The following is a 27356-nucleotide window of genomic DNA, read 5'->3' as shown; positions in this document are numbered from 1 at the left end:
GCACAGAGCTGGGGGAGATGGCCCTGTGGCAGCAGCTGAGCCCTGGACCTAACAGCGGCTTGTCTGCAGACTCAGTGACCGTGGGCCTTAGGAATCTTCCTTAGTCTTCCTTTGGTGTGTCCTAATTGATTACGAAACAACCTTTCAAGAACTTTGATGGGGAACACAAGCCAGGGTATGGAGAGCCAACCCCAGCAAGCATCTTGAGGGGGGGAGGCTGATGGAGGTGCTGTGGAGATGGCGATGATGGTGATGACAGAAGCGGGGATGGATGGGTGATGGTGGTGATGGTAGCGATGACCCTAAGGGACGATGGTGTCAGGGTGAGGATTACAGGGTGGATGATGGTAGTGATGGTGATAGTTTGGTATTTTTTGTTTTGTTTTGCTTGTTTGAGACAGCATCATTCTCTCTGAGACTGCAGGCTGCCTAGGAACTTACTGTATAGCCCAAGCTGGTATTGAACTTGCAACAATCTTCCTGCCTTACCTGCCTCAGTGCTGGGACCACAGGTGTGAGCCACCACACCTGCTTGTGATGCATTTCTTTTCCATCTGCAAACTGTCTTCTCGACCTCAGAGAAGAAATCCTTTCCCGTCTCACCCCTGCCTTCTCCAGGGCACCCTGCACGGCGCTCAGGAGCCTCACTGGCACTGCTTGGTCTCTGTTTCAGGATATCGACTGGGTGCAGACAGAGAAGCACGTGTTCGAGCAGGCATCCAGCAACCCCTTCCTGGTTGGCTTACACTCCTGTTTCCAGACAACAAGCCGGTAAGGAGAAACGGGTTTCCTTAGGTTCTGCTGCTTTCTGATACGGAACCCCCCCAGAAGCCAAGCTGAACTGCAGTCGCAGGTGTCCTGCATAGGTGCAGTCCCGCACGGGCCTCCTCCGACCACGAGCGTGGGTTATTTTTAGGTCATCGTACTTATTTTGTGGTTCCCATTAGTCGGTGTTATGTTCAGTAGACTTCAGTAGCCTCCGAGTGTATGTGACACCATTCGTGGAACCTTCTTGAAGGCACCCTACCAAGTGCAGGTCGTAGGTCCGACGCAGGGTGCCGGAGCAATCGCGGATATCCTATGCTGCTGCTCGCTGAGCAGAGACATGCATTACTTAGCACTACAGGTGTCACTTCTGAGCTTTACGACATATGCTGAAATTCTGCTGCTTTAAAAATGTTTGAACTTGCCGGGCGGTGCTGGCGCACGCCTTTAATCCCAGCACTCAGGAGGCAGAGGCAGGCGGATCTCTGTGAGTTCGAGACCAGCCTGGTCTACAGAGCTGGTTCCAGGACAGGCTCCAAAGCCACAGAGAAACCCTGTCTCGAAAAAAAAAAATGTTTGAACTTCCGTGGCCTAAGAGCACAGCCGTACACTGTGGAGAATCTGGGGACCAGCTGACTTGGACTAACGTGTTTATCCACCATGTCCCTGCAGCCGTCCCCCACTTGGTCTGTCGCTAGCAGGACTCGTGGGAGCTTTGCAGCCCCTACTCAAGGCAAGGATTTATCGAACCAAAAGGATAAAAACTGGCAAAGCTGAGCTAGATGTGACTCTCAGAAAACAGAGGCAGGAGGATTATGAGTTTGAGGCCAGCCTGAGCTAAATAATAAAATCCGATCTAAAAACCAACTGGGCAAAGGGAAAATGGTGTTTAAGGCAAACTCCAGAAGAAGCTAGACACAAATCTCGGGACGTTGTCCCAGCCCCCCAGCAGTGAACCGACTCATTGTTTTATCAGACTGGTTATAAAGGCCAAAAGTCCCGATCTAGAAGTATTCTTGTCATGGACCATGAACTCGAGACCAGGAAAGCCAGCTATGGAGGGCAAGGACAGACTGCCCAACCCCTCAGCCCTGCGGATGGGTGTTCACTGATTCCCATCTCCCCCACTCTGGGAAGGACCTCTGCTTTGCTTATTCTGTGTTTTCACATGTGACATAGAAACATACTAAGAAATACACTCAGAGATACTGCTTAGCTAGGTCAGCACAGTTAATATAAAATCATAAGCTGAAGCCCTCGCTGTGTGCAGTTGGCACAATGAGCCATGCTGCCTACATAGGGCACTTTTTGTTTGTGCGTTTTTGTTTTCTGTAGCTTTGGAGCCTGTCTTAGAACTCGCTCTGTAGACCAGGCTGGCCTCACACTCACAGAGACCCGCCTGCCTCTGCCTCCCGAGTGCTGGCATGTGCCATCACTGCCCAGCCGTAGGGCACATTTTGTAGGGACCAATTTGTGGTTCAGGTTCCCCAGCTTTGGCCTTTGGTGTGATTCTATCTGAGAAGCCCTGAACTGAACTGGTCTTTTCCCAGACCAGTTGGGTGTAAGTCTATTGTGACTGGTGGCATTCCTGTCACCTGTTGGGAATTCTGTTGTCATCCCCTCCCCTGCTTCTCACTCCTGAATGTGTCTGATATTCTTTCCTTTCTCCTGCTTGAAGCCTGGCCACAGCTGCCTCAGGATGCCCAGGCCCTGAGCTCCCCACACTGTTACTTCCATGGTATGGAACCAAGGAAGTCTGAGATCTTTCTCCTGACCGGGGCAGCTCTGATTACTCTGTAGTCACCACTGGGAGGAAATGCAGGTTTCCTGTACATGGGAGAAAGGACATTGTGCCCAGGCCCCATCTCCGCACTCCAGAGTCATCCCCTGCCCTTGCCTTATAGAGCCCTTTCTCCCTGTTCCCTCCCCGCCCCCGAGCCAGAGCCACCAAAAAGGCTCAGCAGTCAATGGTCCCCTTTGTGCACCCCGATGGCCCTGTCTCCACACTGCCCTGGCCCTGACCACGTCTCTTGTGAGTAGGAACAAGCCTGAGGGAAGGCAGCCCAGCCCAGCCTTGGAGCTCCCAAGGGGTGAGACCGCAAAGAACTGGTATGATCTAGTCAGCATTTGCAGGGCTCGGGAGTCCCAGCAGCTCCACCCAGGTCACCTCAGTGCAGAAAGTGATGCCGGGACAATGGCCATACAGCAGCTTCAGCACCCACAGCGGTAAGGCCTGGTCCCAGGAGTAACGCCCGTGCACTACTGTCAAGTTTCTTTGCCCGTGTTTCTTTGTACTGGCTCTCTCACTGACCCTGGAAGCATCTGGCCTGGGTTGTTTAGGGTTTGCATCTCTCCCGTGATGTTTTCCTTTGGGTCCATCTACTTTGACCTTCAGCGGATGTACGTGTATGTATGTCTCCCTTGCTGTGAACTCCCTCAGAGAAGGGCTTGCTATGTGTTTTTATACCTCCAGCGTTTAGGTGCCTGTCAGTAAACTGTGATGGTCCGAGTGGGAAGACTTAAGGTAAAATCATGTTTCCTGTACAAACATAAAATGTGCACTTATAAATTTCATGACTTGTAGCCGGGCGGTGGTGGCACACTCCTGTAATCCCAGCACTTGGGAGGCAGAGACAGGCGGATCTCTGTGAGTTCGAGGCCAGCCTGGTCTACCAAGGGAGTTCCAGGACAGGCTCCAAAGCTACAGAGAAACCCTGTCTCGAAAAACCAAAAAAAAAATAAAAAATAAAAAAAATAAATTTCATGACTTGTTGCCAGGTGTGGTGGCACACACCTTTAATGCCAACACTCGGGAGGCAGAGGCAGGCGGATCTCTGTGAGTTCAAGGCCAGCCTGGTCTACAGAGAGAGTTCCAGGACATCCAGGGCTGTTACACAGAAAGACCCTCTCTCAAAAAACAAACAAAACCAAGATTTCCTGACTTGTAAGGGAACCAGCAAGATATTGCCGCCAGCCCTGGCACAATGGCAGCTAGAATGTCAGTGGATTCACGACGGCTCAGAAACAGGGTTGACAAAGCTCCTTCACTCAACAGACCTAACTTGCAGGTCTAGGAAACACTTCTTCCGTGTTGCTGTTCATGAAGCCCCTCTCACAGACTGGCCTCTGTCACAGGCCACAAAACTCTAGAAACAGGCATCAGAGACAGCACCAGCCACACAGTTCCTGATCCCCTAAGATGTCTTATCCTCACTTGGTCTGCCCTGAAGATTTGCTGACAGCAGGCAGTCAAGGCTGAAGCCCACCCTTCCTAGTTCTTGGTTCCTGCCCTGTGCAAACACCCATGTGTTTCCTCTGGGAACAAAGCTGGAAAGTTCTGGAAGGTACTTGATGTGGGAAGCCCTTCTCCCGGTTGGCGCTGTGTCTTTTGCACAAGCCAGTGGCAGCATTGTGAGCCAGCCCCAAGGAAAGGGAAGCCAGCTTCTCCCCCAGTCAGAGACACTAACCACAGGTCCTCCCTCTGGTCACAAGGTGAGGCAGAACAGGAACAGAAAATCTGGTGCCTGCAGTTGGGTATGGGATACACCTGATGCCTGCTTGCCCTGCCTCACCCACCTCGTGACCACGCGGCTTATAAAGACGTCTCCCAGAAAGTCAGCCTGAGGTCTCGCCGAGCCTGTTGCTAGGGGCTGGGTGAATGTCAGTGTGTTCTGCATCCCGGCAGATCACACACAACAGGAAACCAATGAAACTCCAGACAGGATGCGCGCGAGCACTCGCTGGCAGCCGCGAGTGGAAATCTAGTAAATAAAAGACAATGGTTTCCACATGTGCCTGGTGATTATAAAGAGGCCTCTTCAGGCTTGGGGGATTGAGGGATAAGGATTTCTTTCTTCCCTTCCCCGATCTAGTGGTGCCTGTTCTGGTGGGCCTCACGGAACCCTTGCTCTCATAGGCCAGCTCCTCTTCCAGGATGTGTGTAACGCGGGTTACAAGGATGGAGCATTTGTAACACTAAGCATCTGTGTGCGAGGAACCATACCCCATGGCTCCATGGTTTTTTCCAACAGTAACCAAAATTAAAAATCTGCCACAAAACCTCTTAAAAACAGGGAAATCCTTTCAGCTGGCACTATTCCAGGAAAAATGGCAACCAAAAAGGCCGCCTTTTAAACCCTTTGGTATGTGCCCCCAGTTTAAGTGTGGCCTGGGACAGGGATGCAGGCCGCCACTGGAGTGTCTGTTGCTGGCTACAGACTTGCTCGAGACAGAGAATAGGGTTTTTTTGTGTGAGTTTTTGTTTTGTCGTTTTGTTTTTCAAGGCAGGGTTTGTCTGTGTAAGGGTCCTACCTATCCTGTAGACCAGGCTGGCCTCAAACTCACAGAGATCCACCTACCTCTGCCTCCCGAGTGCTGGGATTAAAGGAGTGCACCACCACCGCCCAGCTGAGCGTAGGTTTAACATGGGCAGAGCCTTAGGTTCAGTTCTGAGCACCAAAAAAAAAAAAAAGTTCCTTGGCCTGCTGTGGAGTTTTTTATTACCATTGTGTGTGGGAGGAGGGGTGTGCCAGCCTGTCTGGAAGTCAGAGGACAATTCTAGAGAGTTGTTTCTTTCCGTTTACCTTTATGTGGGTTGTGGTGTTCAAACTCGGGTCACCAGGCTTGCTCTGCAAGCCTCTTGCTGCCACCCAGCTCTTACTTTTAAGGAAGGACAGACCTGCTCACTGTTTGTTCTTAGAGAAGCTCCCCAAAGGTATCTTGTCTTCCATACTTGAGGAAACTCGTTCTGCCTAAAGTGGCTTCTGGGTATTAAATACCACTTGATCCTCTGTGTATTTATGGAGAATGATAAAATCAGCCACGGTGCAAAAGCAGGAGAGAGATTCTTCTCTTAGGAGATCAGGAAGTAATCCCCCTGGAATAGGTCATAGATGTATCAGGAGGCGGGGGCACAGAGATTGGCATTCCAGACGAGGACATAGGAGTGAAGAAGATGCCTATGGGTCCACAGGTATGCCTGGGAAGGAGGAAAAGCTTGGCTAGGTGGCACATTGGGACTGAGCAGCCACAGGGCCTCAGGTACCTATCCCGTGCCACAGTGGAGAGAGAGGAAGTCCCCCAACTTGAGCCTACCCAGCTCCCCAGGAATAAACAAAGCAGCCCAGTGATCCCTGGGCAGGGCTGAGCTGGATGTAAAGAGAAGCTCAGTGGGTGTGGGAGACAGAGCAGATGAGGTCGTCGTGATAAGAACCAGGAAGTGACAGTGGGCAGGGCGGACCAGGTCCAGCCCTCAGAACCACTTCCTCCTGCAAGTTGGAGGGACAGGGCCCACACTGCCGTGAACTGGGCAAGCATCACTCAGAGGCCGTGGGAGGGCAGGCAGGTGGTGACTCAGGCTCTGTCAGGCTCCTGTACACTCGCTGTCGTCACACTGGAGCCCAGAATAGAAAGAAGGAGTGCTGAGTGGCAGCCGTGGAGCTGAGCGTGGGAGCCACGTCAGCCTTGATGCTGAGAGCGTAACATCGCAAGCCCTGAAGTGGTTCTAGGGCAGCCTTGATGCTGAGAGCGTAACATCGCAAACCCTGAAGTGGTTCTAGGGCAGCCTTCATGTCGAGAGTCTAACATCGCAAACCCCGAAGTGGTTCTAGGGCAGCCTTGATGCCGACAGTGTAACATCGCAAACCCTGAAGTGGTTCTAGGGCAGCCCCAGCAGCCCCTTACAGTAGAACACAGCCCAGGCCACTAGGCAGATGAATTGCGGCTCCCCCAGATATAGAAGTTCCGGGGAAGTTTTTGTTGAATGTTAGCTTTCTCTGCCATCTTAGGAACATGGGGTAGCTTATCGTGAGTCATCATGAAGCTCCAGGCAGCAGAGGGACCCTTGGGACCCTGTGATGTAGCGTGTGTCCACTGAACAACACAGAGGTGTTTCTCTCATTAGGGCATGCCCTCCACCATCTATGAAAGAGATTAGTGGTCTGCTCCCAGCTAGGAAGTGACTGGCCGCTTTTGGGTGTATTGCTGGGGGGTGGGAGTGAGGTCACACTCTCCATAGCCCCGCCCTTGAGCCAGTGGCCTTGACTGACAGACCTAAAGGTGGTCCTGCTACCCAGGTGGATATCAGATTGCAGTGTGCTTCTCTCTCCGTTCAGAGCTGAACACTCTTCTTGCAGTGTTCCGCCTTGTCCTGGGGACAGTGCCAGGCTTTGCTTTTGTTAATGTGACTCTCAGGGTCAGCCCTGAAAGTCAGTTTCTCCCCCCCCTCCCCATAGTCTTACCGTGAAGCATAGGCTATACCTGGAACTTTCTGTCCTCCTGCCTCCTTCTGCTGAGTGTTAGGTTCACAAACACACATGTGCTACCCTGCATAGCATTCAGCTCCTTGTGTTGTGGATTGGTTGGTGCAGAGGGTCAAACCCGCCTGCAGAGCAGGTGCTCCACTACTGAGCCACGCCCTAGTTCAGATTCCTTGTGGGGTGGGGGGCGTATGTGTGTGTACGCTGGTAGCGTGTTAAGGCCAGAGTTGACTTCCACGCCCCCTACTTTTTTATTTTGGGTGGCAGACACTGCCTCCCCCACAGGGCATCTCCCTCAGGCTGCTGATGCCAACTGGGCTCTCCTCCTTCCAGGTGCCTGGCAAGAATGATGGCACTGTCCTCTGCCAGGGATAGAATACTAAGACGGTACAGTGCTAGCCACAAGCATCAGTCACACGCCATCAGAAAAACAACCGAGAAAGACAGACAGAAAGGGGGTGAGAGACTGGAAGGGACAATAGCGAGCTCCACCCTCGGCTGTTGCTCCAGGCTCTGGTTCCCAGGAGAGCTGCGGCAGTAGACAAGCTGTAAGAGACAAGGAACCATCCCTCCGATCCTAGACCCGGCCACCTGAAGTCCTGCAGGTGGTAGAATGTTCTAGAGACACTAAGAGGGCAGTGTGGGCAAGAAGAGGAACCTGTGAACGGCTCAGAAAGGTGGTTATATCTTGTCAGGGAGATTATATCCTGTCAGGAGAGCATTTATGGGCTGGGGAGATGGCTCAGCAGTTAAAGCTGCACAGGCCAAGAGGACTGAAGTTTGGATCCCCAAAACCCATGTAAATGCTGGGTGACTGGGGCCATTCACCTGCAATTCCAGTTCAAGCCTTGGCCGAAGCAAGCTGGCTAGCAACAGGAGCAGTGTCCATCAGTGAAATCTGAGTTTGACTGAGAGACCCAACAGGAGCAGTATCAATCAGTGAAATCTGGGTTTGATTGAGAGACCCTACCTTAGTGAATAAGGTGGAAGAGGAATAGAGGAAGACGTTCAACACCAATCTAAGATCTCTAAACACACATGTGTCCACACATATGCAAGCATGTGTACACATGTATAAACACATCACATATGGATAGACATGAAAAGGAGTCCCCTGCAAAAGAAAAAGAATGCATATTTCCTTGGAAGGTCACCAGTTCTGAAGATGGCTGAATTTTTACTCCCTGGAGCCTCCTGAAATGAATTGTGTCACCTAAACACTGCAAAAATGGTTCTGATGCTAGGTTGTCCCTGGATGCTCAGAGATAGCCATGCCCGGTATTAGTCTGACATGCTTTCAAACTTTGCTGTTGTTAAGGATTTTTTCATTGCTATCTATCGTGATGTATAATTGATCTATAGTTTTTTTAGGCAATCTTTATTAGATTCAATATTTTATTCTTTAGAAAATCTTAAATAATGACAATTATCAGCTACAACTGCTTTTAAGATGTGTGTGTGTGTGTCTGTGTGTGTACACATACAGGTACCAGCAGAGGACAGCAGAGTCTGTGAAGCGGGAGTTGTAGAGGCTGTGAGCCACCTGATGTGGGTGCTGGGAACTGAACTTGGGTCCTGTGCACAAGCAGTATATACTCATAATCAGTAAGTCACCTTTCCAGCCAACCTCCTCCCCATCCCTTTTTGGTACTGGGTTGAGAGGCCAGAGTCTCATACATGACAGGTGAGCACTCTCTGAACCACAGGCCCAGGATTACCTCATGGTAGATAGTGTGGGAATTTTCCTCAGTGCCTTTGCCCCTGCTATCTGGGGGTTTCTAAATGACGGCTTTCTCCCAAGCCATTTGGTTGCTTTCTCCTGTCCCTCTATCAAAGTTTCTCTGTCAAACACTGTTTCTGACCCTGGGAAGAGTGTGTGTCTTGTATCCTGTGGTGTTGAGGATACCAGCCCCTCTGAGTCACAGTTCACGGCATGCTCTGCCTGCATCTGTCCCTGTAGACGCCTAAGTCAGTTTGCCCGTTCCCCACCCTGCTCCGTTTCTTTGCACAAGATTAAAATCCTCTTGTTGGATCAGCCGTTTCGGGTTTGCTTGTCTGTCCACATCTTTCTTGGAACACAGAGCTTTGTCTGGGCCAGGGAAGTGGAATCTGACGCCTCCTTCCCACTGCGCTGCTCGGGGGTTGTCTTTGGTGTGGCAGGAGTTTGAGCCTCACCTCTGTTCTCTAGGCCTCTTGTTCTCTGCGACAACGGCTGGATTCTAGGCTGACTCTCCACATCCCTCTCCCCCTTGTTCTCTGAGACACCGGCTGGATTCTAGGCTGACTCTCCACATCCCTCTCCTCCTTGTTCTCTGAGACACCGGCTGGATTCTAGGCTGACACTCCACATCCCTCTCCCCCTTGCCGTTGTTGCTCTGTCATCTGCATAGCTCATCTGTTGGGAACAGAGGCCGGACCTTGAAATGAGGTCCCCATGAATGAATAGACTGTCTGATATCAGGACTGTGTAACCTTTGGTGCCTGTGTCTCTCTCCATATAATCAGGAAAATGGCAGAATTTATCTCATAGTTTTGGGAACAAATGAATTCTCCATAGAGTGTGGGCCCCCGAAACTTTTGTATCGCTGTTCCTATTTATACCAAGAGTTAGCAGCCTTTTTCAAATGACTAATCAGCGTAGCACAGTATCTTGACAGCAGCGATGTGATCTGGGGAACTTGTCATTAGACAAGTGTGTTCCTGACTGTCATAGCTTATACAGGCTAGGCTGTGACGTCACTTGGTGACAGCTGTGGCTCATGACCAATTTCACTTTCTCAGCCATCTAGTCTTCATTGTGGCTGCTTGTTCCGGCCCAACAGCCACAGACAAATGTTAAGAACTGGCACGGCGAGACATGGTGGTGTGTGTAGTTGTAATCTCAGCAGTCTGGAGGCAGAGGCAGATCAAAAGTTCAAGACCTCCCTGGGCTACTTTAAGCCCCTCCCCACCACCAGGGAGGGAGGGAGGGAGGAAGGGAGGGAGGGAGGGAGGGAGGGAAGGAAGAAAATGTGCATGGTTGTGTTCGAATAAAACACAAGGCAGTAAACAGCCAGCCAGGTGCTTCTTGATTGTCCCCACGTTGCCTTGTGCCATGAGTTTTTCCCTCTAGACCAAGTCAGGGCTGGGTGCTTAGGTTGCTGGGGAACAGGGGTCCTCACGGGGTCCCATCTGGGTCCTCTCCTGGTGAGGGGAGCAGTGGACTTGGCCACTGCCTGCAACTCTGCAACTCTCTGGTCCAGGATCCGGGCGCTCACTGCTTCTCTTTATACCCTTCCTCCATCTGCTTGTGCGGACGGATCCGTTTCTACTGGGTGTTAGTAAACTTTTGCACGTTTCGCTAAGAATAAGTGATAATATCCACCATCTGAGCCATTACTTGCTTCCTTCCTACGGTGGTGTGGCCTTAAAAGCGTTAGAGATCTGACTGTAGAGTGTTGAGGGCAATGCCCTCAACAGACCCCTGCCCATCCTAATACGTCTCCCTTGAGGGTTGGTGTGGCTGTGTGACCAAGGGACTGTGGACAGTGACAGGTGCCTGTGTTCAGGTGTTGACCTCAACCTGACTGAGAAACATGGCCATGGCCCAAGACAGCATCTGAGGCTGAAGAACTTGGTACAGGAAGTACCTGCCAGGCATACAGAGCGAGCTGTGGGAGCAGATAGGACCTTGTGTTGTCATGGCCACAAACACCCAAACCAACCCACGTCGCCTACGGGGCAGTCCACACGGTACTCCTGGGGATTTCTGCTGTGAAAAAATGTTGAGAACAGTGCTGAGGTTTTGTCTGTAGAACCCTCCCCTCCAAAGTCCTTAGTTTCACAGCTGCTTTTATGACAGGAATGGGAAGAAGGGGGCAGGGAGGCAGCAGGATCGCTTAGCTGTTAAGGCATCTGCTCACTTCTGACAGCCTAGGTAGAGGGAGAGAACCGACCCCTGAAAGTTGTCCCCAGCCCTCACATGCATGTTGTTGACAGTGCACCCCTAGAAATACCGCATACACCCCGCCAAATAGGTGAAAGAAAGTTAGGCATCGTGGTGTCATCTCAGCACTCAGGAGCCCAAGGCGGGAGGAACAGAGAGAGCGTCTTGGTCTGTGTTGTGAGTTCCTCGAGAGGGAGGGAAGGAAGAGAGACAGCCCCCCCCGGCACAGAGACAGAAATCCACCATGGCCTCTCTAGACAGAGATTCTGCCTTTCCGATTTTTGGGGGAGCTTAACATCCTCCAGGCTAGGATGTTTGCCTGTGTTTCCTGGAAATGACTGAAGTTTCTCCCTATTATGGGACACCATTATCACCAATGTCTGCTAGAAGTGTTGGCACCCAAGGGAAGGGCTCGGCCCCTCCCTGATGGCAGGACCTGTTACGTTTGCGATTCCTAGTATGGGGAAAAACACTCGTGCTGTGCTTTGTGGTCGTCCAGAGAGTCTGGAGGAGATCCCTCCTACTAGTTTTGAGATGTTAGGCGTCTTGCAGAGTCTGACAAGCATCACGGGACCCGCCTCCTATGGTGCCATGGTGGTTATGAGAGTTGACGCTTCTTTGCGGCTCAGGGTTGCATGCCCTGCTTGTCTACACCAGGGAGGCTGCATCTCTAAGGGCCAGAGCACAAACACCTTTGCCTTTGTGAACAGCAACAGAAAAGCTGCTGCGGTTGGCATGCGCTGGTTCTGCCGTGTTCCGTGGGTTCTCCTCTGCAGCTTCAGCCGCGGTGTCAGAAGTCCCTGTGGGGAGCGTCTGTCTGTGCTGAACATGTGCTGGCACGTGTGGTGCTGGGGTGGAGCTATGGCTCCACGCACGCTAGGCAACACGCTACTGCTGAACCGCACCCCAGGTCAGGTTCTGACTTCCCTTGCCTTTATTCCCTAACAATACAAGGTAACAATTTGCATGGTTTTCTCATTGTGTTGAGGGTTGTGAGCAATGCAGACCTGATTTACACTGTAGCAGAGGGTCCGTTTTACATACAAGGCTTGAGCAACAATGATTTTGCCATTCAAGAGGGTCATGCAATCAGTTCCCCGGAAATACCAAGAGCCAACTATATACATAAACAGTATGACAATGTTTCAGTAAAACTTTACTTTCAAAGTAGTCTGCAGCAGGCCTGTGAATCCCCGGGGGCAAAGCAAGGGGTTCCATAGGAGACTGAAAAGCCTTCCATAGAGGCTGGAATATTGAATACGATTGGAGGAAGGAGGTGTCCTCAGCCCTAACACAAGCATACTAGGTTTTCTTTGGGATCAGGACATCTAGGGCTGACTTAGGGGAACTATATAGCTCCTCATCTGGTGCCGAGGTCTTTTGTTCTAATTTCCACATATTAGGAATTGTTTCTTATCTAAGTATGTAATTTGAAATTTGGCGAGTGGTTTATCGCGGTTTAACTTGCCATCTTCCCTGCCCAAGCTTTGGAGGCTGAATGCTGGCATCTGCCCACAGCAGAGTCACAGTTAGCCAGCGAGGTTCATTCAGTCCAGTGTGTGCTGAGAGCCCTTACAGGAGCCAGGAGGTGAAGGGTTTGCTTGTTCCTTCCAACACTGGCTCCCACCCTCTGCTGGTGGGCCTGCAAACCGTGAGCCGCAGACTGCAGATAAACAGTCCAGGCACATGTGAGCTGCCAGCCCAGATGTCCCCAAGGTGCCCTCAGCGGGGCATCTCGGGAAATTATTGTGAATTGGATTTTGAAAATTAAGTCTTATTAAATGCAGCAAAGATCTCATTAGTGAAAGAAAACACATGGCCAGTGTGAGGAGACGTGAGGGCTGTGTGCTGGATCCTGACCTCTGCCTGACCCCTGCTGCCCTTCCTCTTACCTATAGTCCCCAGCAGCCAGGCTGCACCCCTGAGGCAAGCTCATTCTTGTCCATCTTCCCCGTGTCCAGCTACTGGCAGATCCGTTCAGCTCAGCCTGGCTTCTCCTCACTCTTCTCCCTGACGCACGCTGACCCTCTCTCACCAGGTGGACAGACAACTCTGTGGTTCCTGGCCCTGCCCATTTACACGTTCCTGAGGTCCATCCGCATGCAGAGACTAGAACAGCCAACCCCTAAGCCATGTCCCCTGATACATTTCCACACCTGCCCCGTGGGTGCCCTTAGACCATCTGAGCCAGACTTGTCCCACCTCCAGGACAGCCCCCAGCTTTTTGCTTTTTTCTTACCTCAGGCTCTGTTAGTCCTCTGCTCCTTCTTTGGTCACCTGCTCATCCATCCCTAACCCCAGGGACTGCCACATCTCTGCCTTTTTGTGTGTATGTGCCCTTGCGTGCGCCCTAAAACAGACCTAGCACCATTGGAAACACAGAGACAAATGATAGGCAAACAAATACCTAAGTCTCTTTCTTCTTTCATAAAAACAGTGTCCTACCTTAGTATCTGTGATAAACTCACATCCAACATGGTATTGGACCCCAGATGTCAGGATCTGAACCCATGCCTCATGCCTCACCGATCCAAATGCCAAACTTAGCCTCACCTTCCCTTTCACCCTAGGTTTTTTTCCTGCTGACCCCCTAAGCTCCTAGGTGGCCCACACCCCTTCTTGTAGGTACTTAGGAATCACCCTGAAAGGCAGCAGGCTAGCACCCAGAGGGGACCCCCTGTGGAGGTTCCACTCACTCTGGCCACCTTGCTGGTGCCTTTGACTGGAATGAACCTAGCACGGGCTTTAGGGCAGTTTCGGTCCCTGATCCTTTGCCCTTCCTTCCTCCTAGGTTGTTCCTGGTCATAGAATACGTCAACGGCGGGGACCTCATGTTCCACATGCAGAGGCAGAGGAAGCTACCAGAGGAGCACGCCAGGTGGGTCCAGGTCCACGGAGAGCATGGCCTGCGGAACCCCCCTCCCTCATGCCAGCAGTGAAAAGAGCAGGGTGGAGTTTGGGCAGAAGGTGGCAAAGATGGGACTTTGCCATGGTGTAAGGGATTCCCGAACCTCTGGGGAAGCTGACCCCTCCCAGACCTTGAGCAGAAGCCCCCACTCAGGAGAGCAGGCCCTCTGGGCTGTTTTCACAGTCGTGACATCTTGGCATTGTCCTTCTCCCTCTGTTAAGTCCCACACTCTCTCAGTGGCAGAGCACAGCAGGTCTCTGCTGGCATCAGGAGAGAACCCACTGGTCCTGCTTCTGGCCTTGGACGGTTGCCATCCAGCCCACTGTCCTGGTACCTCCCCTGCAGCCCAGGCCTTGAAGGAAGGCTGGGGAGATTTAAATTTGGGTGGTCCCTTCTTATCCACTTTAGTTATCCCCCCATGAAGTCCTGTGAATCATCACCTAGGTTCCCTCCGAGGGAAGTGGGCAGAAGCAGCAACCATTTATTGCCTTTCCACTTGCCTTTTATAAAACTCATGGTAAAATGTACACAGCATTGATGTTACCATTTCAGACATTTTAAGTATATGGGTAGTTCAGAGCCATAAAGCTGACCACACTGCCACACAGCCGCCATGCACAGAGCCCCTCTTTATCTCCCACAACGGAACCTGTACCCTGTGACTTCCCAGGCTCCTGATCCCCAGCCCTGGCACCTCCCTCCCTCTGTCTGATTCCAGAGTCCTCCCTGAGCGGAATCTCAGGCTACCTGTCTTTCTATATGACTGGATACAATGTCTCCATGATTCACTGTGTAGCCATCTCTTTCTCCTGTTACCTAGACGGGCCTCAGACTTGCAGCCATGAGCCATCCTTCCCCACCCACGCATCCTCTATCTTACTCCCCCGTCAGTGCTTACTCCCGCATTTTATTCTTTATGAATAGGGTCGCTGTGGACATAGTATTAAACATACGTGTTTAAGGCCCTGCTTACAATTTTTTTTTTACTTTCAGTGTTTTAAATTAGCATACAAAGTAATGGACTTCATAATGGCATTTTTCACATATACATTGTTCTTATTGGTCCTCTGCTGTCTCCAGCCCTGGACACAAGTGCATTAGTAGAGGTGTTTAGCACGTCTTCTTTCTCTTTTTCATGATTGTTTGTTCTGGTGCTGGAGACCATACTGATGAAGCTAGGCAGGAGCTTTCCCATCGAGTTGCACTCAGCCCCAGTTTTCATGTTCTGAGGGTCACATTTTTCATTCATTGAATTCCATACAGTGGTACACAGGGCTCCAGCTTCCTACGTCCTCACCACTTACTCTGGTCGTGTTAAATAGACATTCTGGTGGCTAGGAGGTAGACTCCCACTATAATTTAAATTTGCATCTCCCTGGTGACCAGGATGCATTGTGGGGCTCTGTGTGTGGCAGCTCCCTGGCTGGCTGGCTGGCTGCCACAGTCCCTCTGCTCACTGCAGAATGCCCCCACCTCAGGTTCTATGCTGCTGAGATCTGTATTGCTCTCAACTTCCTACATGAGAGAGGGATCATCTACCGGGACCTGAAACTGGACAACGTCCTCCTTGATGCTGACGGACACATTAAGCTGACGGACTACGGCATGTGCAAGGTGCCTGCCCTGCCCGTCCCCCGCCTTGCCTGTCGGCCCTTGTCATCCCGACTGGGCACAGCTCAGCCAAGGCACCCCTGCCCATAACCGGTCACTCCTAAGGGGCGCCACTGCACGCGAGGGTCACCCTCCTGATAACTGTGTCCCCACAGGAAGGCCTAGGCCCCGGTGACACGACAAGCACTTTCTGTGGAACCCCGAACTATATTGCCCCCGAAATCCTGCGAGGAGAAGAATACGGTGAGTACAGGGGCCCATAGGAGGTAAATGTAGGCAGACACGCTACAGAAGTCTCTGCCACCTGGCGATGTTCACCCGGAGCAGGAACCCGCCCTGTCAACAATAGGCAGGGAGAGCGCCATGGCCATGTGACACCCAGAGACAACACACCACACCCCTTGGTGTCTCCCGGAGGCCTGTTACCCCCTTCATACCTTCTCAAGCCCACCAGGTGACCCTGAACAATGTCCTCTCCCTGGCGAGCCAGGGTGGGGAGGATGAAAAGGAGCCTGAAACAAAGACAAGACAGGCCCCCAGGTTGACGGCCACTGGCCATGCGTGTGTAGAAGAATCAAAGTATCCTTGGGAATGGTAGAAGTGCCCCCAGTCAGGATCCAAAGCAGAGGGCGACCGATCTGGGAAACCCTGTAGAGACAATGGTATACGTCTGCTCCTCTTTCGCTGAGTGGAAGCCATCATGCATAGCCATGTGTGGAGATGGGGTGGCATACATATACAGGTACATATACATCCACGTGGTAGGGGAGAGTATATAGCATGCAGTAGGTGTGTGTGTGCATTACGTATGAACATATACGTGGTATGTATGTGCTTGTGCACCCACACACCTTTGCATCCTAGAGTTTTCTGTCACGCAGGCGGGATTACAGACATGTGCTATCTATCCCTGACTCATGTTGGTGGCGTTGGTGAAAGCAGTCATAAATGCACCTTCCCATAAATGAGTGTGCCGGCAGCGTGTGCAGATCACTGACCCGAGAGAATGACTGGGCTCCTAGAAGCTGCTTCAGTTGCAGCTGCTCAGGAACCAGAGAAGGAAAGATGGCAGGTTGGAGCCAGAAACCAGTCTAGAACCAGCCATGGTTCCAACCTGATTCTATGTGTGGTGGAGCAGATGTTCAGAGACCACAGGGATGGCCAGGCTGTCGAGGACAGAGCTGAAAAAAAGCAAAGAAAGAAAAAGTAGTGAAGGCAGAAGGGACTATAGCAAACTGATTCTTACCTCAGAGAAGTGGGTTCCGGCCGGTTCTGTTTGGGCAGCACTGGGGATTGAAGCTAGAGTTCTCTCCCACTGAGCTGCGCTCCTCAGTGAGAAGAGGACTTTGTAACCTTAAATGAAAACAAGAAGAAAGCCGGTTATGATGGAATGCACTTCAGAGCCTGGGGCAGCACTCACAGTTTGAAGGCCAGCAAGATCCACATAATAATAATAATAATAATAACAACAACAACAACAGTAATAACCAGAGCAAGGCAGGGCTCGTTCTTGGACCCATTCTGCATGTTTGTGCAGCAATCCCAGCAGAGCTGGCGGGCCAGGTAACAGCCAGGGTAACCCATAGTGAGCTGGAGGAGTCACAGCCACGCGCCAGCTCCGCAGTTTCTAAGGAAAAAGATGCCCGGCGGTCCAGCCGCCCGCAGAGATGGATGCTGCATCCTTTGGCGCATTCACAGTCATGGGCTGAGTGTGTCAGCTTCCCAGCCACCTCCCGCCTAGTGACTGCCCGCTTTTCCCCAGGGTTCAGCGTGGACTGGTGGGCGCTGGGCGTCCTCATGTTTGAGATGATGGCTGGACGCTCCCCCTTTGATATCATCACGGACAACCCGGACATGAACACTGAAGATTACCTTTTCCAAGGTTGGTGGCCCGCAGCGTGTCCACCCCCTTTCTTCCCTTCTCAAAGGTGAGGTTGGGAGGCGGTGCCCAGGCTGGTGAAGCCTGCACAGAGCCGTTCCTCCGGCAGAGAATGTGATGAGGTGACCATAGTTCACCGTCAGTCACCTAGAGGGAGAATGCTCTGATGTAGCCAGAGCCCCCCTCTGCCCAGCCAGGTTCATTCCCTGTGGCCCCTGGTAGCCACCCCTCACACACACACACACACACACACACACACACACACACACACACACACACCCCACACACACCTTACTCCTGCCCAGAGTTAATGGCCTTTAGTATGCCCCTCAGGGCTGTCCCTCAGCGCCCTCTGGTGACCGGTGCAGAGGCCTCCACGTGTCTGGGACCAAAAGACAGAGTTCAGGAGTCCTGTAGGCTTCCGGGAAGAGTGAATACTGCCAAGGGTCATCTCACTTGGGTTCTATCCACACAGTGATCCTGGAAAAGCCAATCCGGATCCCCCGCTTCCTGTCCGTCAAGGCCTCACATGTCCTGAAAGGGTTTTTAAATAAGGTATGCTCTGGCCGTGGTGACAGAATACTCTGGGAGGGAGCGGGTGGGCAGAGTCCCCCTACTGAAGCTGTTCTCTGTGCTTGGTCATAGGCGTTGGCACTGGGGCTCTCTGCGCTCAGAGACTTTATTACTTATTTATTTATTGTTTCATGTGCATTGATGTTGTACCATGGATGTGTCTGGTCCCCTGGAACTGGCGTTACAGACAGTTGTGAGCTGCCATGTGGGTGCTGGGAATTGAACCCTAGTCCTCTGGAAGAGCAGTCAGTGCTCTTAACCACTGAGAGCCATATCTCTAACCCCAAAAGAATGAGAGTCCAAAGTTTGCTTCTTTTTTTTTTCTTCAAGACAGGGTTTCTCTTTGTACACCAAGCTGGCCTTGAACTCCCAGAGATCCTCCTGCCTCTGCCTCCTGAATGCTGGGATTAACAGTATGTGCCACCACCACCCAGTGAGTTTAATTTTTATTGATACTTAGCGTAACAAACAGTGAGAAAGTAGCCCTTTGGGGAAGGGATCCCAACAGAGGGACGGTCACACCCCGCAGGACAGGAGGGCGACTGGAGACAGTGAGCTCCCGTGGGGGAAGCTGGGTCATCCCGTTGGGTAGGGGCTGAATCAGGGGTTTTCTTGGGAGTCCTGACTCACCGTTATTTGCACTCTGACCCCCCAGGATCCCAAAGAGAGGCTTGGCTGCCGGCCGCAGACTGGATTTTCTGACATCAAGTCCCATGCCTTCTTCCGCAGCATAGACTGGGACCTGGTAAGCCTCAGGGGTCTGTGAGATGGATTGTGCCCGTAGTCAGAGTGGCCCCGTGCGCACTTGGGTGCCTGGTAATGGTGTCTGGGCCCCGAGGGCACTTTCTTTGGTGTGGTTAGTTACCCAAAGCTGCCCAAACCCCATCTGTATCACTAGTTACTGGCAGGGTAGCAGGCACAGACTTTGAGCTTCTGAGTCGCGTCCATTCCTGATATTAGGCAGGCGGATCTCTTGTGAGTTTGAGGCCAGCCTGGTCTACAGAGAGATTTCTAGGACAGTCAGGGTTGTTACACAGAGAAACCCTGTGTCGAAATAATACACCCTTTTGAGGGAAAATATAAAAGCTAACCCATTGAGTAAATCTGGAACTTGCCTGGCTGTGGCACACTGGACACCCTCCTCCTCAAACCCATCTTGACCTTTTCAGACGGCCCCCACCAGCACTAACGTCTAATCCCCGGGAAAGGATCTTATCATTTAACCAGCCATGTGTTTGTTGTTGTTTTTGTTTTTCAAAACAGGGTTTCGCTGTCCTGCAGCTCTCTCTCTGTGTGTTGACCAGGCTGGCTTCGAACTCATAGCTTTGCCTGCTTCTGGAATCAAAGGGTGTAGGCCACCACTACCCGGTACAACCAGTCACTCTATTTACAGGACTGTTTGTGTCTAACGTACTGTGCGGAATGGGGAGGGACCAGGCTGCAGGGGCAGCAGGTGGTCAGGACAGGCGATGCCCACAACCCATGGCCCTTCTAGAGCCACAAAACCAGAACCTCTTGTTCACTCCCTTGTTTGGGTGTAAATGTCTATTCGGTGCATTGATGTTTTTTAACTTGGGGTGTGTGTGTGTGTGTCTGTCTGTCTGTCTGTCTGGGGTGTGTGTGTGTGTATGTGTGTGTGTATCTGGGGGGGTGTCTGTGTGTGTGGTGTGTGGGTGTGTCATATGGAGGTCAGAGGACAGCTTTTGAGAGTTGGTTCTCAGAGGACAGCTTTTGAGAGTTGCTTCTCTCCTCCCACGATATAGGTCTAGGGACAAACTCAGGCCGTCAGTTTTGGCACCAAGCACCATTATCTGCTGAACCATCTCACTCGCCTTGATACTTAAGAACCAATTCTGTATCAATTCTGTCAGCTTTTAATTTCACTTTCTAGCTCTGGTAGCATCAGAGGGAAGCTGTGGGTTTCTTTCTAACTCAGTCTTGGCCCAAGCCCAGTAGTGGCAAATGTTACCAACAGGCTCACTGCCTCCCTAGTCTTTAAAACCTGACACGGAGTCAGATCTAAGAGTGGGGTACAGGGAGAATCCTGCATCCTTGTTCCTCCTCTGAGCCTGCCTCGCCATGGCCCGCCCCTTCTGAGCCTGTAGAATCTGAGTTCTTCCTCTGGCCCTGGCCCTGGCCTCCCACATGGCATCAGTAGCCGCCCACCCTTGCCTCACCGTAAGAGAGTGGATATGGTATAAATAGTGTCTTATTTCAGCCCAGCTGCCTCTAGGCCGGCCAGCCAAGTGGTTCTGGGCAGCAAGAGGGGAGGACGGAGGAGGTCTTCCTCTGCATCATTCCCATGGCTCAGTGGTTCTTAGTACATCTTGTGGGCCTGGAGTCTTGTCACAGAGCCTCTCCACCCCAGCCCAGCGGACTCGTGCCATGGGTCATCACGTCTATACTTCCATCCCCTTCCCTGGCCATAGCCAACTGTGCTCTGTCTTGCGATTTGATTCACAACTCTGCCTTGAAAGGAGGTCCATCCAGGAGGTGACCTTGCATTACGGCACACTCTGCTCGGTGAAGCATCTTCCAGGATCATCTTTGTCGTGGTGATAAACATGTTACATGCCTTCACAGTTATCTGGTGTTGCATTGCGCAGATGGACCACATGTTTGTCCACTCGCCCACTGGTGGTCACGCGGGCAGGGTCCACTTCTGGTTCTTAGATTGTTGAGCGACCTGCGTGGCCTGTCTGTTGGGGCTCTTGTCTAGTTTTCTGGGGGATCTTCCTCCAGATGAGCCACTGTCCAGGCTGTCACTGGGTATCCCACCTCCTGAGGGGCTGTACCCCACGACTTCTTAGGACCTGAGGACTGCACAGCCCAGCAACAGCTCCAGGGATTACAGTGTCAAGACTGTTCGTCTGAGGTGGGAGCTCAGGTCTAGAGATGTCACCGTGGAACTCAGGATGCTGGTCCCTGGTGCAGGTCTGGTGCTGTGAAGGAGGAGACAGATGTGGACAGCAAGGAGAACTGGGCCCTGCCGTGAGCCCCTCGTGACAGCACTGGAGAGGCTTCTAATCCCAGCCCTCCTCCCCTCGCCGACCCAGCCCTCCCCTAGCTGACCCAGCGCCATTCCTGTCAGCGCCATCAGGGCGGCCATGGTGGTAACTGCTGCGTCCACATTCCTGGACCTGAGGCTACCTCTGCCGTTCTCTTAAGATTTACACAAAGCCAGCTGGCAATGGGTCTCCTTCAGGGATTAAAGGCTATGTGGCCAGAGGAAAGCCAGGCTTGTCCCTGGTGTCCTCCCCCCACCCCTTTTTTTTTTGACCCTTGTGGGCTTGGGTTTTGAGAGACAGGAACGACACCCAAACTCCTGTAACTTGAGACTCTGGGACACCAGAGCTGAGGAGATCCAGGCTCTGGAATGGCTTATTTATGGGGTAAGGTCCCTGTAAGTAGCCTGGTAGACTGGCAGGAGCCAGCCCACTACACCTGCCTCCTCCCTGAACTAACACTGTTCCTATGGCACAGCCTGTTCTAAGGTCCCCCAGGACCATCCTCCATCCTGAGTGCCATGGGGCAGAGGGCATCATGGCAGGCTCAAATCGTCATAACACTGGCTGTCCTCACAGACTGGAGGAGGGAAGGTTCCACCTGAATCCAAGGTTTCTGCTTCAGACAAGTCCAGGGGGGTGGTCTTGATGAATGTAAGTGGGTAAAGATACAAATGAGACCCTCAGCTGGGCAGTGGTTGCGCACGCCTTTAATCCCAGCACTTGGGAGGCAAAAGCAGGCGGATCTCTGTGAGTTCGAGGCCAGCCGGGTCTATAAGAGCGAGTTCCAGGACGGCTAGGGCTATTACACAGAAAAACCCTGTCTCAGAGAGAGAGAGAGAGACCCTCTTCTGGGGACAGAGATACATCTGCCTACTCCAGTGGCTGGCTGATCTGAGAACTACCATCTGCATGGCAAGCCATCCCTGATAGTGACCTTGCGCTACCAGAGCCTTTAAGCCTCACAGCAGCGGCCACCCACCCTAGAGTTTGGTGTTCAGGGTCCTCCCTGGACCTTAGCCGTGGGCTCGTCTCCGATCCCCCTCCACTGCTCTGGAGAGAGAGACAGTCAGAGGGGTACAGGGATGGCCTGTGGGGCCAGTCCTCCTGCCCCACTCTGGGATGTGAGGATAGGAGCATATGCTCCACTGAGCACACAGAGTCCATCACAGGCCATCCGGCACACCCTCTGCTGCCAAGTCTCCACCAGAAGGTTTAGATGGTAGCATGAAGACCGTGGGAAAGTTGTTGGACACAGTCCCAGGCAGGGTTGTGACTGGTCAGTAGATTGGTTCTGAGAGAAATGAGTCTATACAGCAAAGTCTTGACTCCCTTTGGAAACTTTGACTAGGCTACTTACCACAAGGGTCTGTCCACAGACCCTCCGTGTCTGGTGCTCCGTCAGACATGGTTTGACAGCATGTCGGATCTTTCCAATGGCTTTAAATCCCTGACCCACCATGAACCGGACAGAGTTGAAGCAGCCATCTGGGCATTGCTACCCCCTGCCATCAAACCTACTGTGTTCCGGGTTACTGGCAGGTGCCATGGCAAGTCCACCCTGAGGAGTGAGTCAGAGTGTGGCTAAAACAAGCTTTCTTGACATCAGCGAGACCTGACCTGTGAGAGCTGACAGGAAGTTGATGGCCTCCACTCCTGCCCTCTGTCGGGCAAATTAAATGGGCCCGGACCAGTCCGCGGGTAAAGGTACTTCCCACCAAGCTGACAGCCTGGGTTAGACTTCCAGGATGAAATGGGAGCTCTGTCTCCTGAAAGTCGTCCTCTGGCTCGTGTGTGCCCACTCACTCACACACAGTTAAATAAATGTAATATTTTAAAGTTAAAATAATAGGTCCAAGGCTTCTAGGAGAAAGACTCCAGAGAGGGAAACAAGTAGGAGGACAGACTGTCACAAAACCCTCTGGTTTCCCAGGCAACCTGCCAAAGAAAAAGGAAAGGACCGAGTCCTTGGTCGTGGCGTGTGCCTGTGGCCAGGAGAGAAAAGAAAAGAAGATCTAGGGGGATAGGATAAAGGACCACCCATTGAAGGCCCAGGCACCCACCCATTGAAGGCCCAGGCACGGGGCTCCAGGGACAAACAGGCAGTTGTGGGAACCACGGCCAGGTGGGGGCATCGGAAATGGGGTCACAGCTGCTGTGGGCCTCCCTGCCCTTAAGACTGAATAGGACCAGCTCCCCTCACTGCCCAGCCTTCAGAAGGCAATGGTGGCAACGCTGTCCTGGCCTTCGGGGCATTTCTTTGCTTGGACACTAAAAGTCAGCATGGCCTGTGCCATCCGTGTACTCTCTGCTAATCTCCCTGCCCACAGCAGTGCTGGGAAAGAGTCACCCTCCGAACACAAGGACAAACCTCACAGGCTACGCAGTCCCGGGTCTTCTCTTGTCCTAGCAGGCTGGGACCCTCGCTTGCTCTTAGCCTCTTATTCAGCCATGAATCCAGCCCCTCTCCACACCTCCATCCATTTTTCTCGCTTGCTCTCTGACTCACCCACCCATGCATGCTGTGCGCCATTGTTGGGTGAGGTTTGTTGTTTCTAAGAATACAGAGATGCAGCTATAACCAAGACACTGAGCCAGCATCAGATAGACTAGAGGAGTGTTAGACATCAGCTCCCATGCCAGCCACATGTGAGGTCAAGGGCAGATGCATGCAGTCTCCTCAAGGCCTGCAGCCCTAGCTCAGGCAGGGCAGTGGGGCTCATAGGACAGATACATACATTGTTCTGGGACCAGCTGTCTGTCACCCACCTTCCCCTGGAAGAGCCGAATGAATGCTGGAAAGAAAGCTCTCGCACTGGGCACCGAATGCTGAGAAATACCCTACCTGTGTTGCCCCTGTGTGGCCCAAGGACCCTGCTTGATAAAGAAGAACAGCTATATATTTTAGTTGGTTGATTTTTGTTTTTCAAGATCAGGTTTCTCTATGTAGCCCTGGCTGGCCTCGAACTCACAGAGATCCGCCTGCCTCTACCTCCCGAGTGCTGAGATTAAAGGTGTGCGCCACTACCTGGCTGAACAGCTGTATTATAAATAACCAATCCTGCCGGGCAGTGGTGCACTCAGGAGGCAGAGGCAGGCGGATCTCTGTGAGTTCGAGGCCAGCCTGATCTACAAGAGCTAGTTCCAGGACAGGCACCAAAGTTACACAGAGAAACCCTGTCTCAAAAAAACCAAAAAAAAAAAAAAGAGAGAGAGAGAGAGAAGAAAAGAATAAGGAGAGGGAGGGAGAGAGAGAGAGAGAGCAAGCAAGCTTCCAGCCACTGGCAGTAACATTGTTCCCCTGGCACATGTCTCCAGGGCCTGTACATCCATCACTTTTTAACTGAAGTAGACTTTTCCTGGCATTGAATATTTTCTCCTAGATTCTATACTTTGATGGGGGCGGGACTGGCATTGAAATGCCAGGCGTGTTGAAAAGCTGAGCTTCCCGTTTTATTCCGTGATGTATGTGCATACAAAGACGAGAAGAGGGCAGAGGGTGCTGACACCCGTCTGACCATCTCACTGTCTGACACGCCCTTGTCGATATTCTCAGCTGGAAAAGAAGCAGGCCCTGCCTCCCTTCCAGCCCCAGATCACAGATGACTATGGCCTGGACAACTTTGATACGCAGTTCACCAGCGAGCCCGTGCAGCTGACTCCAGATGACGAGTAAGTCCCGGGCACGACCCTGCAAGGCTCCAGACCTGGGTTCCTGTTTCTGCTGCATGGGCTGGTGGGAAGGATGGTACCTGAGGGAGGGACACGGGTGCCACTCTTCACCTCCTCCCTGTGCTCCTAGGGACGTCATAAAGAGGATTGACCAGTCCGAGTTTGAAGGCTTTGAGTACATCAACCCGCTTCTGCTGTCTGCTGAGGAGTCCGTGTGAGGCCATGAGCGTCTCCCTTGTGGACACGCCTGTGAATGACCCTGTCACTTTACCCTTAACCACAGCATATGCATGCCAGGCTGGGCACGAGGCTCCGAGCAGCCAAGGAGGGATGCTGGCCACCGAGACCGCAGAGGGGCACCCAGCAGGCACTTCTGGACAGAGCAGTCTCTTGTGTCCAGGCCCCAGAGGCTGGCTTTGTGCTGGAGGAATAGCTTCCTGTGCCCGTGGCAGCCCTACCAGAGGGCAAGACAGTCACGCCATTTCGAAGGTGCACATTTTCCACAGAAAGAGAACTCGATGCACTGACCCGCTCCAGGAAAGTTAGCGTGTAATGCCCTGAGGAATAAAATGTACCGATGATGTCGAAGCTTCCTCTGCTGCCTTTTTTCTGAGTGGCACCCACCTGACGTCCCCAGCGCAGCCCCCACGTGAGGAGGAGCTGCGTGTTCCGAGCAGGCAGAACGTAGGCAGGGGACGGGCACCCAAGTGCCTGCAGGAATGCACTGCAACGAGAATTGTTACAGATTCGGAACTTTTTTCTAAATCCCGGTAAGTTTTGTTGTTAATATTTAACATGTATTTTCATACCCAGCGCAGCTAGCCATGGTAGTCCAAGGCTGCAGTGACATCCTGGCCAGGTTGGTGATGCTGTTCCCACCAGCCCCGTGGACTCTGATGGGGGAAACTGGATTATAGCGATTCTAAAACATTGCTTACCAAAGCACCAGTAAAACCAAATAAATAGGTAAATAAATAAAAAGGGAAAGAATAATTGAAAACTAAATCCGCAAAAAAAAAAATATATTTCTGAAAACACTAGCCAGTGCCTCCAAGATGTCTTGTGTTATACATTAGATTTTTTGGAAAATATTTTTATCACTAATACTCCAGATTAGAAAAATTTAAAGACATGTGTGACGGACCCTAGCCTTAATGTGACAGAATACCCATAATCCTGTACTCTTACTGAGGAAGCGTGTCCGCTTCCATAACTGTTGTGCTCGGCCATCCTCCTCCTCAGATCAGAGGCAGTCAGGAGGCTAGCCCAAGGCTTTCTGGAAAGAGGTTAGCTAAGTCCTCAGGTCAGGTGTGTCAGGAGCCATCATTCAAGCACCTTGGTAGTGGGCCGGAGACAGAGACGCCGCACTACAGTGACGGAGTACCCCAGGTCTCCCTGAGCCAGGCTGACCCAGGTAGCAAACAGCCTACATACCCCCAACCCTGCCAGAGCGAGACCTGGCATCTCCACGCGAGGCAGGGTGGAGTCCAGTCATGGCTGCTTCATGCAGGCCTCGGGGGGCTGGCGGCCCCGTTGAAAATTGAAGTCCGAGAAAATGAAAACTCAGAGGCGCTGTCTGCCATGCTGCCCCGTGGCCGCCCGCAGCCCTCGCCCCAATGCACTCAGGTTTCTCAGGCCATCGCCACGTCTGGCGCTGAACACATCAGAGCCACACCCAGGTGCTGGGACAGAGCAGACGGCCCAGGCTTCTGGGTGGCTCTGTAACACCCATTGAACGTGGACACCTTTCAACCAGCACTCCTAGTGTCCATCAGTAAGACTAACTCCCAGCAACCGGTCAGAAAAAAAAAAATGCAAACACAGCCTAAGAGCCAATGTTTGGGCCTCCCAGTGGTGCCCAGCCCAGCCTGGGGATGTCCAAGTGGCTGGAGCCCCAATCTGAGGGCTGTGCGGTCACACCTGCCTATGAGCCACACTGCTATGATGAAGAGCCCACGAGTGGTCCAAGAGCAAACCGGCTCCTGCTAGCTCCTTTCCTCCCAGTGTGCTGCCTAGGGACAGCAACAGCTCCTTTGCCCAAACAGCACAGGGGCCCTTGGTTTGTTAGAAATGGGGGTGTATACTTGGATACTGCCCTATTGCCAAATGACTTACTGGTTACTGGTTCGGCTGCTCATGTACAAATGTGTGAATAACATTGTGCCCACCAGAAGGGGAGATTTTTATATATAGTAATTTGTTTTATAAACTAAAGAAAGTGAAGGATGTATTGAAATGTGACTGGGGGGTGGGGTGGGAAATACCCTAACGTTTGCAAACGGCTCCGTGCAAGAGAGCGCGTGTCTTTTAACAATGGTTCACGAACACTGGTGACTCTCACGATTGTAAAGCAGTAACCATGACCATGTGGTTTTGTACAATTGATCGGTGGAGCCCATCGCCGGCCGGCGTTCCTTCTGTGGATGCTGTTCTCGCCCTCCATGACCAAGGTCGTTCGTATTCTTGCACATCTATTAAAAACTTTGATGAAAACGCCCTTACTGTTATTGTGTTCGACGTAGGCGTCTGGGGAGAGTGAAGGGTTTTACTCTGTTCCCTAGAAGTCCCTTCCTAGAAGACATTTAGGCTCACAACACAAAACAGAAGAACAAGTAAGTGTCCCAGATACTCAGTGCCACTGTCACCATCCCCATGAAGTGAGTCCGTTCTCAAAACCGAAGACGTGAACTCCTTTGCCTTCCCCTGCCAAGTGCTGAGACTCCACGTGGCCACCACATCCAACTCATGGAAACCGTTCTTC

At 52.1% G+C, this 27356-nt stretch overlaps 1 protein-coding gene across 4 annotated transcripts in view; it reads left to right on the top strand.

Moving 5' to 3' along the window:
• Positions 1 to 27088, top strand: part of Prkcz (protein kinase C zeta) — a 109603-nt gene extending 82515 nt beyond the window's left edge. For all 4 annotated transcript variants that reach the window (XM_075947120.1, XM_075947122.1, XM_075947121.1 and 1 more), the window contains 9 exons: positions 674 to 771; positions 13739 to 13825; positions 15334 to 15469; positions 15622 to 15709; positions 17229 to 17348; positions 17821 to 17900; positions 18574 to 18663; positions 24480 to 24595; positions 24726 to 27088. In XM_075947120.1, the coding sequence (XP_075803235.1) occupies positions 674 to 771; positions 13739 to 13825; positions 15334 to 15469; positions 15622 to 15709; positions 17229 to 17348; positions 17821 to 17900; positions 18574 to 18663; positions 24480 to 24595; positions 24726 to 24813 (903 nt within the window). In that variant the 3' untranslated portion in view covers positions 24814 to 27088. The remainder of the gene's footprint in view (positions 1 to 673; positions 772 to 13738; positions 13826 to 15333; positions 15470 to 15621; positions 15710 to 17228; positions 17349 to 17820; positions 17901 to 18573; positions 18664 to 24479; positions 24596 to 24725) is intronic.
• The last annotated feature ends 268 nt before the right edge of the window (positions 27089 to 27356 follow it).

This window comes from Microtus pennsylvanicus, chromosome 13 (assembly GCF_037038515.1).
Source record: "Microtus pennsylvanicus isolate mMicPen1 chromosome 13, mMicPen1.hap1, whole genome shotgun sequence".
NCBI classification, from domain to species: Eukaryota; Metazoa; Chordata; class Mammalia; order Rodentia; family Cricetidae; genus Microtus; species Microtus pennsylvanicus.
This window is presented reverse-complemented; position numbering and strand designations above follow the sequence as displayed.